Genomic DNA, 16,247 nt, shown 5'->3' with positions numbered 1-16,247 from the left:
CGAGTACATTATATTCACGAATCTACACTTTAGGGTCTATTCTCTGACTTAAACTATTTCCCCCATTGGTTTGGGATTCTCAATAGTAACAACACTACTTAGTCTATATAATTTCGTATACGTTTACAAACGACGGTTGGTCACATATTTTTATAAATATTTTACAACATAGAGCCATTCTTTAGTGCTTGCAACATTATCGAGTACAACGGCAGTTTGCTCAGCTAACAATAGATTGTGTTACTAAAGTGGTTTGTCTAAACTGGAAAAAGTTTTTGTAAATTGAAAGATAATTTTATTATATATTCAGCTAGCCAATGTTGTGGTGCACTTCATCCTATCTTTCAGTTTGGAAAGACAGTAATTTTCAAGTTGAACCATTGTAATGAAAATACACTCAATTCGTAAAAATAACGTAGTTTCGTAAAAATAATTTACACTTTTAACAATAGAGTGACGTCACAGAAATAGTTTAATGAATTAGAATATTGTTATTATGATTCTTCCTCCGGAACGTGACCCAGAACCCCCCCATAACAAAGGGAATACAAAACAAAAATAAATTAATGTTTGAAAAACATTTGCTCGCTGGGGTCTATACTTATTCTCAACGCTAAAACCGCCCACTGTGTTCAAAACAACCTTTGGCAAGGACCACAATACTAAACTAAATTTTCTCTACATAGATAAAGAGCTCGATTTCTCAAATAGTTCTAAAATTGTATAAAGAATTAAACAAGTGTTTTTTTTCTGAAAAAGCTTCCATTTGGATAGTTATTCTGAAGTGGGAAAAGTATTGGTTGTATATACTGGCTTTATGAAGATTTTCACGCAGAAAATTTGATTTTATGAATGTTTTATGAATTTGGTTTGCTTTTGTTTAGTTTATGGTTTTTAAGAGCAATTCATTTATCGCTTTTAAGAGCATTTAACTTATAGCTAAATGATAATTCACGAAGGAAACTTGTCTATTATAAGTACCGATAAAATAAGTTAACTGAAACAAAACAAAATAATTGCAATTTAAAGGCAGTGGACACTATTGGTTATTACTCAAAATAATTATTAGCATTAAAACCTCACTTGGTAAAGAGTAATGGGGAGAGGTTGGCAGTATAAAACATTGTGAGAAACTGCTTCCTCTGAAGTGGAGTAGTTTTCGAGATAGAAGTAATTTTCCACGAATTTGATTTCGAGACCCAAGTTTCGAACTTGAGATCTCGAAATCAACCATCTAAACGCACACAACTTCGTGTGACAAGGGTGTTTTCTTCTTTCATTATTATCTCGCAAGTTCGATGACCGATTGAGCTCAAACTTTCACAGGTTTGTTATTTTATGCATATGTTAATATACACCAACTGTGAAGGCTAGTCTTTGACAATTACCAATAGTGTCCACTGCCTTTAAGGCAAGCGAAATGAAAGAAATGCATTGACTCACCAAGCTCAATAATACTAGACCCATCGCTGATGCAGTACACGTCCCCATCGCAACAATGATACAGATATCAAGATTACGATTAAGTAACTAGCATACACGTATACTCGTCATCATTGCAAGGCTAGCAGAGTGAATGACTAAAGATGCAGTTACCATCGTTATCGTCTACACAATAGACCGATTGCGCTCCGTTCGTCACGTGACCCAATTAATGTAAACAAACACGGCGTAGTGCATAACGTACAGACATGATATGTTATACTGTTGCAATTTTTTTTTCAATAAAGACTAAATTCTCGAAATCACTGAAGAATATTCCGGAGTTTGTAACATGAGACCTTACCGGTGGCTGAACAATGCCAGTAATGGGTTAAAACACTGTTGAGTCCAATAGGAAATTTCACGAGAATGTTTGTGCACGGAAAGTGTGTTTTTACATTGCCCTCATACGCTGTAATGATTTTGCTGCCAATATTTTCAATAAAAATCTCCCAAAGCTGCAAATCCCCTTTTTCACCTTATTTTATAGGAAGGGCTGAGCTGTCAGCTATATGAGTGGGACAACTTTGCGATCTTCCTTATCACAGCCCGACTCACGCCGTGCACAACGCAAAATCCACGGCGCGTGAGCTCTCTCAAACCTCAGTAATTTACGTAGTCTAACCATACTCTCAAAAGAAACCTCCTTTGTAGTAAAATGCTGGAAATATCACATTTACAAAACGGGCTTCGTTTTTCTAGTTAAAAGTGCTATTTATTGAAAATACAGCCAATTATGGTCCATCGGCACGAGTCTTCCCGTGTCTTTACTGTGGATTAAACACTCTAAACGTTTAGTGGTCACTAAACTTCAAGATTTAACAAACTGCTGGTAAGTTTATTTTTACCACTCAAATATTTTGCAGACAACTATTTAAATGGCGAAAGTGAGCCTACTTAATTACACATTGCAAAATTGAACAGAAGACAGTGCCAATATGACCCCGTGACAAGGCATTCAGTAGACTTGACTCGAGCCCCAATCCCGTGCCATCTCACTGCTTTGTGATACTCCCAAACCTGTTCTCGGTACCACATTTTGACGGCGAGATTGCTGCGCAATATGTGTTTAGGGACATCTCAACCGAGAACAAGACTTCAATAAAGTCTAGGCATTCAGTCAAACCAATCCACACAGCTTCTGGAAGTTTAAATCGTTCATTAAACCTGAGTTGATATGATACTCAGTCAACTTCGTCAAAAACCAATTTAAACGCTCGCCTTGTTCGACTTTCATTAACGAAGTCATAATTATTGGCAATGCCTCTCGTCAAAACAGTTTTATGGCTACACTTTTATACTCTCAATTGAACTTGTAAGCTCAGTGTTGATATTAAAAAGCTAACTGCATTTTACGGTGATAACACCAAAGGCTTTCAATTAAGTTATAAGTTCGAAATAATTTTTAGCATTACAAGTAAAAATGCAAATTTGTCCCAAAAAATTACACCGACACTTTGTAGGCCCCTATATCAGTCAAATTGAATCTTGTTGACGATCGCTTCAACATTATAGGCCTATGTTGACTCCAATAAGCCAGTCAACCTTGTGTTATGTTTGAATTTATCTGTTTGCTGGAAGTTGGCGCCATTTTGCTCAGTCTTATAACCGCATATTGTACCAAAACCCACAGTTCTATTGTTTAATCAGGGTGTGTTTGATAAAAACATCCGTATGACATTTTTTTGTTGATTGGTAATGATTAACCCGTTGTTTTTAATTGATTTGTTCGCTGGAAGGTTAAGTCATTTTGCTCAGTCTTCAGTATAGTGGCGTGTCGTTGCCTAAAGCGGTTAAGACCACCGGACTCAAACCGGGTGTTTCTGATCAGCAGAGTGTGGGTTCGAATCCCCAGCCGTAACACTTGTGTCCTTAAGCAATACACTTAATCATTGCCTCGTTCTTCGGATGGGATGTAAAGCCGTTGGTCCCGTGTGCTGTGTAACGCATGCGAAAGAACCTAGAGCACTTATCGAAACAAGCAGGGCTTCGCCCTGTCGTTCCTGGTTTTATCGGCAGAACATTGCGCCACAGTAACTTGTAAACCATTACATGGCGCGTTAAAGGGTCTGGGTACTTTATATGATACAAAACGCGATGTCCACAGATTTACATGTCACACAGTGTCAAGGATAGAAAGCTTCCCTTAAAATATTACTAGCTGAAGTAATGTAGTTTTTGAGGAATGAGTTAAACAAGTCACGAAAATAATGTTTTTCTTTGACGACGAAAATTTGGTAAGCAAGTAAAACGTATTTTCGCGGCACTGTTTTATTCATTTCTCAAAAACTACAGCACTTTAGAAAGTAATAACTAATTTTAAGGTAAGCTTTAATACCATCATTGTCTTCAAACGGCGTAAGTTTGATGTAGACACTCTGTGTTACGTAAAGTACCAAAATCCTTTGGGAAAATGTATCATAATTCAAAACATATAGCTCCACATTCCTTGCAGGACAAAATACTGGGCGCTTTGATAAGCCCCGAGGGGCGTGATAAGAGCACTATATAATAACATCATTAATTTATTTGTTTATTACAAGTATTGTAATTACACCCACAGTCTTATCGTTTAACCATGTATTGTACTCTCTTATTGTATACTGTTGTTGTTTTTGATGATGTGTCTAATATGAGAACAGTCATAAACTGTGCTCAATATGTAATCAATTGCAGAAAAACACAACAATTTACTCGTACAGGAACGTCAGAAAATTCTACTTATTGCACGTTAATTCGAAAACTTCACGTACGATGGCGTCATTATAACATATAGATTCAATTTCATTCAGACGCAAAGATTTTTCAATTTTGTAAAAGCTTGTAGCAAGAGCAGATCGACCACTCAATGTCAATTAACGCAACTAGGTAGTTATTGAGAAACGTTATGTATTGAATGCCAACAAATGTAATAGAATAACAACCACAAACCTGTATGAGACTTATACAATAAAGTGTTTACGAACATGAAATGCAATCCACAAGTAGATAAAACAAAAGCCTAGATCAATACTGAACTAATAGAGCTTAGATCAATTGAAGTGTACGAGCCGAAGGCGAGTACATTATATTCACGAATCTACACTTTAGGGTCTATTCTCTGACTTAAACTATTTCCCCCATTGGTTTGGGATTCTCAATAGTAACAACACTACTTAGTCTATATAATTTCGTATACGTTTACAAACGACGGTTGGTCACATATTTTTATAAATATTTTACAACATAGAGCCATTCTTTAGTGCTTGCAACATTATCGAGTACAACGTCAGTTTGCTCAGCTAACAATAGATTGTGTTACTTAAGTGGTTTGTCTAAACTGGAAAAAGGTTTTTGTAAATTGAAGTTAATTTAATTATATATTTAGCTAGCCAATGTTTTGGTGCACTTCATCCTATCTTTCAGTTTGGAAAGACAGTAATTTTCAAGTTGAACCATTGTAATGAAAATACACTCAATGCGTAAGAATAACGTAGTTTCGTAAAAATAATTTACACTTTTAACAATAGAGTGACGTCACAGAAATAGTTTAATGAATTAGAATATTGTTATTATGATTCTTCCTCCGGAACGTGACCCAGAACCCCCCCATAACAAAGGGAATACAAAACAAAAATAAATTAATGTTTGAAAAACATTTGCTCGCTGGGGTCTATACTTATTCTCAACGCTAAAACCGCCCACTGTGTTCAAAACAACCTTTGGCAAGGACCACAATACTAAACTAAATTTTCTCTACATAGATAAAGAGCTCGATTTCTCAAATAGTTCTAAAATTGTATAAAGAATTAAACAAGTGTTTTTTTTCTGAAAAAGCTTCCATTTGGATAGTTATTCTGAAGTGGGAAAAGTATTGGTTGTATATACTGGCTTTATGAAGATTTTCACGCAGAAAATTTGATTTTATGAATGTTTTATGAATTTGGTTTGCTTTTGTTTAGTTTATGGTTTTTAAGAGCAATTCATTTATCGCTTTTAAGAGCATTTAACTTATAGCTAAATGATAATTCACGAAGGAAACTTGTCTATTATAAGTACCGATAAAATAAGTTAACTGAAACAAAACAAAATAATTGCAATTTAAAGGCAGTGGACACTATTGGTTATTACTCAAAATAATTATTAGCATTAAAACCTCACTTGGTAAAAAGTAATGGGGAGAGGTTGGCAGTATAAAACATTGTGAGAAACTGCTTCCTCTGAAGTGGAGTAGTTTTCGAGATAGAAGTAATTTTCCACGAATTTGATTTCGAGACCCAAGTTTCGAACTTGAGATCTCGAAATCAGCCATCTAAACGCACACAACTTCGTGTGACAAGGGTGTTTTCTTCTTTCATTATTATCTCGCAAGTTCGATGACCGATTGAGCTCAAACTTTCACAGGTTTGTTATTTTATGCATATGTTAATATACACCAACTGTGAAGGCTAGTCTTTGACAATTACCAATAGTGTCCACTGCCTTTAAGGCAAGCGAAATGAAAGAAATGCATTGACTCACCAAGCTCAATAATACTAGACCCATCGCTGATGCAGTACACGTCCCCATCGCAACAATGATACAGATATCAAGATTACGATTAAGTAACTAGCATACACGTATACTCGTCATCATTGCAAGGCTAGCAGAGTGAATGACTAAAGATGCAGTTACCATCGTTATCGTCTACACAATAGACCGATTGCGCTCCGTGCGTCACGTGACCCAATTAATGTAAACAAACACGGCGTAGTGCATAACGTACAGACATGATATGTTATACTGTTGCAATTTTTTGTTCAATAAAGACTAAATTCTCGAAATCACTGAAGAATATTCCGGAGTTTGTAACATGAGACCTTACCGGTGGCTGAACAATGCCAGTAATGGGTTAAAACACTGTTGAGTCCAATAGGAAATTTCACGAGAATGTTTGTGCACGGAAAGTGTGTTTTTACATTGCCCTCATACGCTGTAATGATTTTGCTGCCAATATTTTCAATAAAAATCTCCCAAAGCTGCAAATCCCCTTTTTTCACCTTATTTTATAGGAAGGGCTGAGCTGTCAGCTATATGAGTGGGACAACTTTGCGATCTTCCTTATCACAGCCCGACTCACGCCGTGCACAACGCAAAATCCACGGCGCGTGAGCTCTCTCAAACCTCAGTAATTTACGTAGTCTAACCATACTCTCAAAAGAAACCTCCTTTGTAGTAACATACTGGAAATATCAAATTTATAAAACGGGCTTCGTTTTTCTAGTTAAAAGTGTTATTTATTGAAAATACAGCCAATTATGGTCCATCGGCACGAGTCTTCCCGTGTCTTTACTGTGGATTAAACACTCTAAACGTTTAGTGGTCACTAAACTTCAAGATTTAACAAACTGCTGGTAAGTTTATTTTTACCACTCAAATATTTTGCAGACAACTATTTAAATGGCGAAAGTGAGCCTACTTAATTACACATTGCAAAATTGAACAGAAGACAGTGCCAATATGACCCCGTGACAGGGCATTCAGTAGACTTGACTCGAGCCCCAATCCCGTGCCATCTCACTGCTTTGTGATACTCCCAAACCTGTTCTCGGTACCACATTTTGACGGCGAGATTGCTGCGCAATATGTGTTTAGGGACATCTCAACCGAGAACAAGACTTAAATAAAGTCTAGGCATTCAGTCAAACCAATCCACACAGCTTCTGGAAGTTTAAATCGTTCATTAAACCTGAGTTGATATGATACTCAGTCAACTTCGTCAAAAACCAATTTAAACGCTCGCCTTGTTTGACTTTCATTAACGAAGTCATAATTATTGGCAATGCCTCTCGTCAAAACAGTTTTATGGCTACACTTTTATACTCTCAATTGAACTTGTAAGCTCAGTGTTGATATTAAAAAGCTAACTGCAATTTACGGTGATAACACCAGAGGCTTTCAAGTAAGTTATAAGTTCGAAATAATTTTTAGCATTACAAGTAAAAATGCAAATTTGTCCCAAAAAATTACACCGACACTTTGTAGGCCCCTATATCAATCAAATTGAATCTTGTTGACGATCGCTTCAACATTATAGGCCTATGTTGACTCCAATAAGCCAGTCAACCTTGTGTTATGTTTGAATTTATCTGTTTGCTGGAAGTTGGCGCCATTTTGCTCAGTCTTATAACCGCATATTGTACCAAAACCCACAGTTCTATTGTTTAATCAGGGTGTGTTTGATAAAAACATCCGTATGACATTTTTTTGTTGATTGGTAATGATTAACCCGTTGTTTTTAATTGATTTGTTCGCTGGAAGGTTAAGTCATTTTGCTCAGTCTTCAGTATAGTGGCGTGTCGTTGCCTAAAGCGGTTAAGACCACCGGACTCAAACCGGGTGTTTCTGATCAGCAGAGTGTGGGTTCGAATCCCCAGCCGTAACACTTGTGTCCTTAAGCAATACACTTAATCATTGCCTCGTTCTTCGGATGGGATGTAAAGCCGTTGGTCCCGTGTGCTGTGTAACGCATGCGAAAGAACCTAGAGCACTTATCGAAACAAGCAGGGCTTCGCCCTGTCGTTCCTGGTTTTATCGGCAGAACATTGCGCCACAGTAACTTGTAAACCATTACATGGCGCGTTAAAGGGTCTGGGTACTTTATATGATACAAAACGCGATGTCCACAGATTTACATGTCACACAGTGTCAAGGATAGAAAGCTTCCCTTAAAATATTACTAGCTGAAGTAATGTAGTTTTTGAGGAATGAGTTAAACAAGTCACGAAAATAATGTTTTTCTTTGACGACGAAAATTTGGTAAGCAAGTAAAACGTATTTTCGCGGCACTGTTTTATTCATTTCTCAAAAACTACAGCACTTTAGAAAGTAATAACTAATTTTAAGGTAAGCTTTAATACCATCATTGTCTTCAAACGGCGTAAGTTTGATGTAGACACTCTGTGTTACGTAAAGTACCAAAATCCTTTGGGAAAATGTATCATAATTCAAAACATATAGCTCCACATTCCTTGCAGGACAAAATACTGGGCGCTTTGATAAGCCCCGAGGGGCGTGATAAGAGCACTATATAATAACATCATTAATTTATTTGTTTATTACAATTTATTGTAATTACACCCACAGTCTTATCGTTTAACCATGTATTGTACTCTCTTATTGTATACTGTTGTTGTTTTTGATGATGTTGTGTCTAATATGAGAACAGTCATAAACTGTGCTCAATATGTAATCAATTGCAGAAAAACACAACAATTTACTCGTACAGGAACGTCAGAAAATTCTACTTATTGCACGTTAATTCGAAAACTTCACGTACGATGGCGTCATTATAACATATAGATTCAATTTCATTCAGACGCGAAGATTTTTCAATTTTGTAAAAGCTTGTAGCAAGAGCAGATCGACCACTCAATGTCAATTAACGCAACTAGGTAATTGAGAAACGTTATGTATTGAATGCCAACAAATGTAATAGAATAACAACCACAAACCTGTATGAGACTTATAAAATAAAGTGTTTACGAACATGAAATGCAATCCACAAGTAGATAAAACAAAAGCCTAGATCAATACTGAACTAATAGAGCTTAGATCAATTGAAGTGTACGAGCCGAAGGCGAGTACATTATATTCACGAATCTACACTTTAGGGTCTATTCTCTGACTTAAACTATTTCCCCCATTGGTTTGGGATTCTCAATAGTAACAACACTACTTAGTCTATATAATTTCGTATACGTTTACAAACGACGGTTGATCACATATTTATATAAATATTTTACAACATAGAGCCATTCTTTAGTGCTTGCAACATTATCGAGTACAACGTCAGTTTGCTCAGCTAACAATAGATTGTGTTACTAAAGTGGTTTGTCTAAACTGGAAAAAGGTTTTTGTAAATTGAAGTTAATTTAATTATATATTTAGCTAGCCAATGTTTTGGTGCACTTCATCCTATCTTTCAGTTTGGAAAGACAGTAATTTTTAAGTTGAACCATTGTAATGAAAATACACTCGATGCGTAAGAATAACGTAGTTTCGTAAAAATAATTTACACTTTTAAAAATAGAGTGACGTCACAGAAATAGTTTAATGAATTAGAATATTGTTATTATGATTCTTCCTCCGGAACGTGACCCAGAACCCCCCCCCCCCATAACAAAGGGAATACAAAACAAAAATAAATTAATGTTTGAAAAACATTAGCTCGCTGGGGTCTATAATTACTCTCAACGCTAAAACCGCCATCTGTGTTCAAAACAACCTTTGGCAAGGACCACAACACTAAACTTTTAAGAGCATTTAACTTACAGCTAAATGATAATTCACGAAGGAAACTTGTCTATTATAAGTACCGATAAAATAAGTTAACTGAAACAAAACAAAATAATTGCAATTTAAAGGCAGTGGACACTATTGTTTATTACTCAAAATAATTATTAGCATTAAACCTCACTTGGTAAAGAGTAATGGGGAGAGGTTGGCAGTATAAAACATTGTGAGAAACTGCTTCCTCTGAAGTGGAGTAGTTTTCGAGATAGAAGTAATTTTCCACGAATTTGATTTCGAGACCTCAAGTTTAGAACTTGAGGTCTCGAAATCAACCATCTTAACGCACACAATTTCGTGTGACAAGGGTGTTTTCTTCTTTCTTTACTATCTCGCAAGTTCGATGACCGATTGAGCTCAAACTTTCACAGGTTTGTTATTTTATGCATATGTTAAGATACACCAACTGTGAAGGCTAGTCTTTGACAAATTAATACAAATAATGTCCACTGCCTTTAAGGCAAGCGAAATGAAAGAAATGCATTGACTCACCAAGCTCAATAATACTAGACCCATCGCTGATGCAGTACACGTCCCCATCGCAACAATGATACAGATATCAAGATCACGATTAAGTGACTAGCATATTATCGTCATCACTGCAAGGGAGCAGAGTGAAAATGACTAAAGATGCAGTTACCATCGTTATCGTCTACACAATAGACCGATTGCGCTCCGTGCGTCACGTGACCTAATTAATGAAAACAAACACGGCGTAGTGCATACAATCGTACAGACATGTTATTTTATACTGTTGCAATTTTTTGTTCAATACAGACTCAATTCTCGAAATCACTGCAGAATATTGGAGTTTTTAACATGACAATGCCAGTAATTGGGTAAACACAGTTGAGTCCAATAGGAAATTCCACGAGAATCTCACTCGATGTCATGTGTTTGTGCACGGAAAGTGTGGTTTTACTTGTAATGTTTTTGCTGCCAATATTTTAAAAAAAAATCTCCCAAAGCTGCAAATTCCTTTTTTTTCACCTTCAAATTATTTGATAGGAAGGGGCGAGCTGTCAGCTACGAATGGGACAACTTTGCGATCTTCCTTATCACAGCCCGCCTCACGCCGTGCACAACGCAAAATCCACGGCGCGTGTGAGCTCTCTCAAACCTCAGTAATTTACGTAGTCTAACCATACTCTCAAAAGAAACCTCCTTTGTAGTAGAATACTGGAAATATCAAATTTACAAAACGGGCTTCGTTTTTCTAGTTAAAAGTGTTATTTATTGAAAATACAGCCAATTATGGTCCATCGGTACGAGTCTTGCCATGTCTTTACTGTGTAGCTTTGTTTTTCTATACCCACTATATGTCACGTGATCACATGTAAACATTGGTAGCGCAATCGGTCTATTATATGATTATGAAACAAGTAGACTCCAATAAGAATGTCTTGTAACTTGTTAAGAAGATGTGTAAACAACTAAAATCCATCCGACTGATTGTCTATTGTATTTTTGCTGTTGACTCCAATGTGCTTGATAAAATGGACACGATGCCTTCGCATTTAGGCGTGTTGAATATCGTTTGGAAAGAATATGTTTGAAAGATATTTCTAAAAAAGCTATAATGATACACAACTATAACTCAAAGTTGTGTGATATCTTTTACTTCTATCGAACACTCTCTGACCTAACACTGTCCGCCACTTTTGTAAACAGAAGTTATGTCTTCACAAAATGGAAGACGGTGATAGTTCACGCAGTAAAAGGAAAACCTCACATAATTATTTCGAGAGATTTGCGCGGATCTTTATTCTCTTCTTTTGAAACATCAGATTCATTTTATTAGGTGTTCGGGCCAACGGCCCAGAACACCTCTTATTTTTGTTCGTTTTTTTTTCTTTTTCTTCATACTTCTTCTTCTTCTTCTCAGCGTCCCTTGTCCGCTAACAAAAGCGCCTTTTCAAAACTCGTATGAACTTGAAACTTCACACATAGTTAGAAACCGTGTGAGTTACGTCACGATGACGTCATCAATTCTTGAGTTATGAATATTCAAAGTTTATTAATTCAAAAAATCATTACTTTTGATCTACATGAGGGATTCTTACAATCGAAACATCATCGGAATCGTCATTGAAAACTCCGTAAACGCCCCACAGACATGACCCCATTTTGATGTTGTCTTCCGGCTCAAAAGAGAGGTTGAACATTTCAAAATTCACGTCTAAAGAACATTGCACGTAGGCATACACACAACGTGTTAGTGTATTAGCGGTTAAAATGTACATGCCCCTTACAGTCTTTTCTACAGTCGTCAATATTTCCTAAGTTCATATATTAACCTAAACTACATAAGCTATTTTGACAATCTATACATCCTATGAAAGGGCTTTACGTACTTTACAGAAATGGATATGTTGGTGAACTTTCGTTGACCTTTTGATCTGTTTAAACCGGAAGTGACTGTGAAATGACTTGAAAGGGCGTTGTTTATTGCCTTTTAGGTTGAAATATACATCTTTTGATGCTTTACCATCACAGCATACAAGTCTGGCAAAGGTCTGGTTTAAAACAAATATTACCGATGACGTCACCAAACATACACTTTTACTAGATGACGTAATCATGTTGTTTTGACAGTTTTTGCAATTTGAATCATTTATTACAAATCTTGAGAACAAAGCAAGGTGTAATATTTGTTTTTTAATCCAGGCTTTTACTCCCGGAAACCGAACACCTTGAGTTTGTTCACAAACTCTCAATCTCTAGTTTTAAATAATGTTTGTATAGCCCAAAGAGACAAAATCCAAATGCAACATGTTCTTATGTAGTAGGGGTTATGTAAATTTATTACGCTTCAACCAAACACATCAGAAAAAAGGGCAAATTTTGTTTTCCATTTGAGCTCTTTCATCCATGAATTCATGGACATCTTTCAATTTCTATGCATGCGGATAGTGTACGGGGGCATCGTGTCGTGCGATGTTACGCACAGTGAATACGGGTGGGTTTTTATACAGCGGCGGTCTTTTTTCGGAGTGAATAATTCGACTGCCTTGAGCAAGGCTACGAATTTGATTTCGAGACCTCAGATTTACAGTTTGAGGTCTTGAAATCAAGCATCTGAAAGCACACAACTTCGCGTAACAAGGGTGTTTTTTCATTCTGTGTTATCTCGCAACTTCGACAACCAATTTTCACAGGTTTGTTGTTTTATGCATATGTTGAGATACACCTAGTGAGAAGACTGGTCTTTTAAAATAATCAATTGTGTCCAGTGTCTTTAAATGTTGAATTTTTTAAAATTGAATTTTAATGAAAGAGATCACTTACCAACAAAAAGAGCCCAGGTTATCACGCACATCCAAATAAACTGCGACATGGTATCACACAGCTTTGCTGATTTTATTTTACAACTCACTGTAGGCCTATACATCAAATTTAAAACAGTTATGACATCCTTATTTCTTAACCAGTTTATTCTTAAATGTGTCCAACGTATACCGATTGAAACCAACTTGAAGAGAAATAAGGCTTTTGACGTGACTTCCTTTTACAAGACAAAACGTCAAATGTGCTGAATTTTTGTGAGATTGGTCTTCTATTATTAACCACATGACCTTTCACAAGAAATCATTACAAACATTTAATAGATTGCTCACGGCCGTAAGATTATTTGAAGAGGATTTAAAATTGAGTTAAGCCAAAAGACGATTAGTTATTCGAAGGTTTGGTTACCATGACGAAGACATTTTTCAGAAAACAATACAAACAAATAATATACAGGCAACCTTGGCACTTTCAAATTAATTGTAGGTAGGTACGGCAACAAAAAAGGGTAATCACTGTAATGGGTTATATGCGAAGAAAGAAGTCTATTGAAGAAAACAAAACAGAATAATGAAAAATACCGAATCGGAAAACCCCTTTAAAGGCAGTGGACACTATTGGAAATTACTCAAAATAATTATTAGCATAAAACCTTACTTGGTAACGAGTAATAGGGAGAGGTTGATAGTATTAAACATTGTGAGAAACGGCTCCCTCTGAAGTAACGTAGTTTTCGAGAAAGAAGTAATTTTCCACGAACTTGATTTCGATACCCCAGTATTAGACTTGAGGTCTCGAAATCAAGCAACTTCGTGTTGACAAGGGTGTTTTGTCTTCCAATATTATCTCGCAACTTCGACGACCAATATTGAGCTCAAATTTTCACAGGTCTGTTATTTTATGCATATGTTGAGATACACCACGTGAGAAGACTGGTCTTTGACAATCACCAATAGTGTCCGGTGTCTTTAAAATGGAGTTGAATCAAAAGACGATTATTTCATCGCAGATTTAGTCACACTGACGAAGAGAATTTTCATAAGTACCAAACAATACGCGATGTTCATATTGGCAACCTTGATTTTTTCAAGTATCAGCCGGTACGGTGAAAACACGAGCTACTCCATATAGGTGTATAGACGCATATGTACAGCAACCACAGAAAATTATTGATTGATTCGTTCTTTTGTTTGTTAAAGGCAGTGGACACTATTGGTAATTGTCAAAGACTAGCCTTCGCAGTTGGTGTATCTCAACATATGCATAAAATAACTAACCTGTGAAAATTTGAGCTCAATCGGTCATCACAGTTGCGAGATAATAATGAAAGAAGAAATCACCCTTGTCACACGAAGTTGTGTGCGTTTAGATGGTTGATTTCGAGACCTCAGGTTCTAAACTTCAGAGGGAGCGGTTTCTCACAATGTTTTATACCATCAACCTATCCCAATTACTCGTCACCAAGCAAGGTTTTATGCTAATAATTATTTTGAGTAATTACCAATAGTGTCCACTGCCTGTAACTGTAGGCCTAAATTAGTCGCCAAATTATTGCATTTTAATTTTTTTAATTGTTGTATGAATAATTGTAGTAAAAAAGGAACTCTAGTTTTTTTTGTAAAGATGTGGAAGGTTTTCATAGTTTAATATTCTTCTAATTCACCATAATTACTGTTGTTTATTTCCTTTTTTTATTTTGTTGTTTCTCTGTATTGCATTCAGGCTTCACTGGTTTGTTTTAGTGAGATTGTTTTAAACTTCAATAAACAATTAACTGCTTTTAAAGGAACATGTTGCCTTGGATCGGTCGAGTTGGTCTTTTAAAAGCGTTTTTAACCGTTTGTTATAAAATCGATTTGGCTAGAAAGATGTTTTAACAGTAGAATACAATGATCTACACAAATTAATATGCCTCGAAATTGCGTGGTTTTCGCTTTACCTCGTCGACAAACACGGTCGGCCATTAATTTTATGGGAGTCAAAAATTTGACTCCCATAAATGGCCGACCGTGTTAGTTCGCGACGTAAAATAAAAACCGTGCAAATTTGAGTGATACTTGTGTGGATCGTTATATTCTACTTTAAAAACATCTTTCTAACCATATGCATTTCATAACAAACGGTTTCAAATGCTTTTCATGGACCAACTCGTCCGATCCAAGGCAAAGTGTTCCTTTAATGGATATTGTTTCAGCATACGTGCCACTAAGAACTGAGTTAATTATATCAATGTCAGACAAAACCTATCAACAGCAGTATAAAACAAAATATTTTGGTCGAGCGAAGATAGCGTAAAGCCCGGTTAATACTTCATGCGAATGAGATAGGAATGCTTTAACGTCACAAATTCGCAACGAATAATTGGCAGGAAATGGTAGAGCTCAACGGGTCAACTCTCTTGCATTCACATTTGCAGGAAGTATGAATTGGGTTTAAGGCTAAATTGAGAAAAAAAAAAGAAAAAGAAAAAAAACCCACCTTGATATTAAACTTGATGTTATGCTCCAAATGAATGCATTTTACATGACGTTTAAAATAAAAAATGAACATTGTCTGTAGGCAATAAAGCATACAGTAATATTAACATAAACAACAAATAAAATTAGTCGCGATCAATTAAATAACTTTTTATCAGTTTAATACAAGCCCACACGTTGTGTTTGTGATTCGCGGCTATAATTACTTCTTATGGCGAACAAATTTCAAGGGGAAATTCTTTCACCATTACCTCACATAGCTGCAGTTTTGCAGGCGTGTCTTTTGGTATGTCTACAAAAACGTGGCGCGCCCTCACCGGTGGGTCACATTTAAACTCAATAATGCCACCACGTGGTGCAGCCTGTTCAGCCGTCACTGGTTCCCCGCATATGTCGTTGTTGGTAACGATGGGGTCTATCCCTGCTCTAGCAACGGCACCAGTCAAACGCTCGCCTATAAATAAAAAAATTATAATAAAAAAGCATGATGTAGGCGGTTCAATTTCTGACAGTTTTTAAAGCCCCCAAATTAAGCAATACCTAATAGACCGTGGGATGATGCTCCAAATTCTGCTTTTCAGTGCTCTACCCTACACAAATACTTACATTTGGTCTCAAAATTTGAAGAAAATTCAACTGACCACCCAAAAAAAGTCGTCAAGCACAAAACTCGCACAGTATAGATTTATTCGC

General features: G+C 36.3%; 1 protein-coding gene across 1 annotated transcript in view; it reads right to left on the bottom strand.

Annotated features, from left to right (window-relative positions):
* LOC139940295 (uncharacterized) overlaps window positions 1-1,491 on the bottom strand; it is a 34,913-nt gene extending 33,422 nt beyond the window's left edge. The window contains exon 1 of the mRNA XM_071936485.1: window positions 1,444-1,491. Coding sequence (XP_071792586.1) covers window positions 1,444-1,491 — 48 coding nt within the window. The remainder of the gene's footprint in view (window positions 1-1,443) is intronic.
* Window positions 1,492-16,247: the final 14,756 nt, after the last annotated feature.

This window comes from Asterias amurensis, chromosome 8 (assembly GCF_032118995.1).
Source record: "Asterias amurensis chromosome 8, ASM3211899v1".
NCBI lineage: Eukaryota > Metazoa > Echinodermata > Asteroidea > Forcipulatida > Asteriidae > Asterias > Asterias amurensis.
The sequence above is the reverse complement of the archived record's forward strand: the minus strand, read 5'-3'. Positions and strand labels throughout refer to the sequence as shown.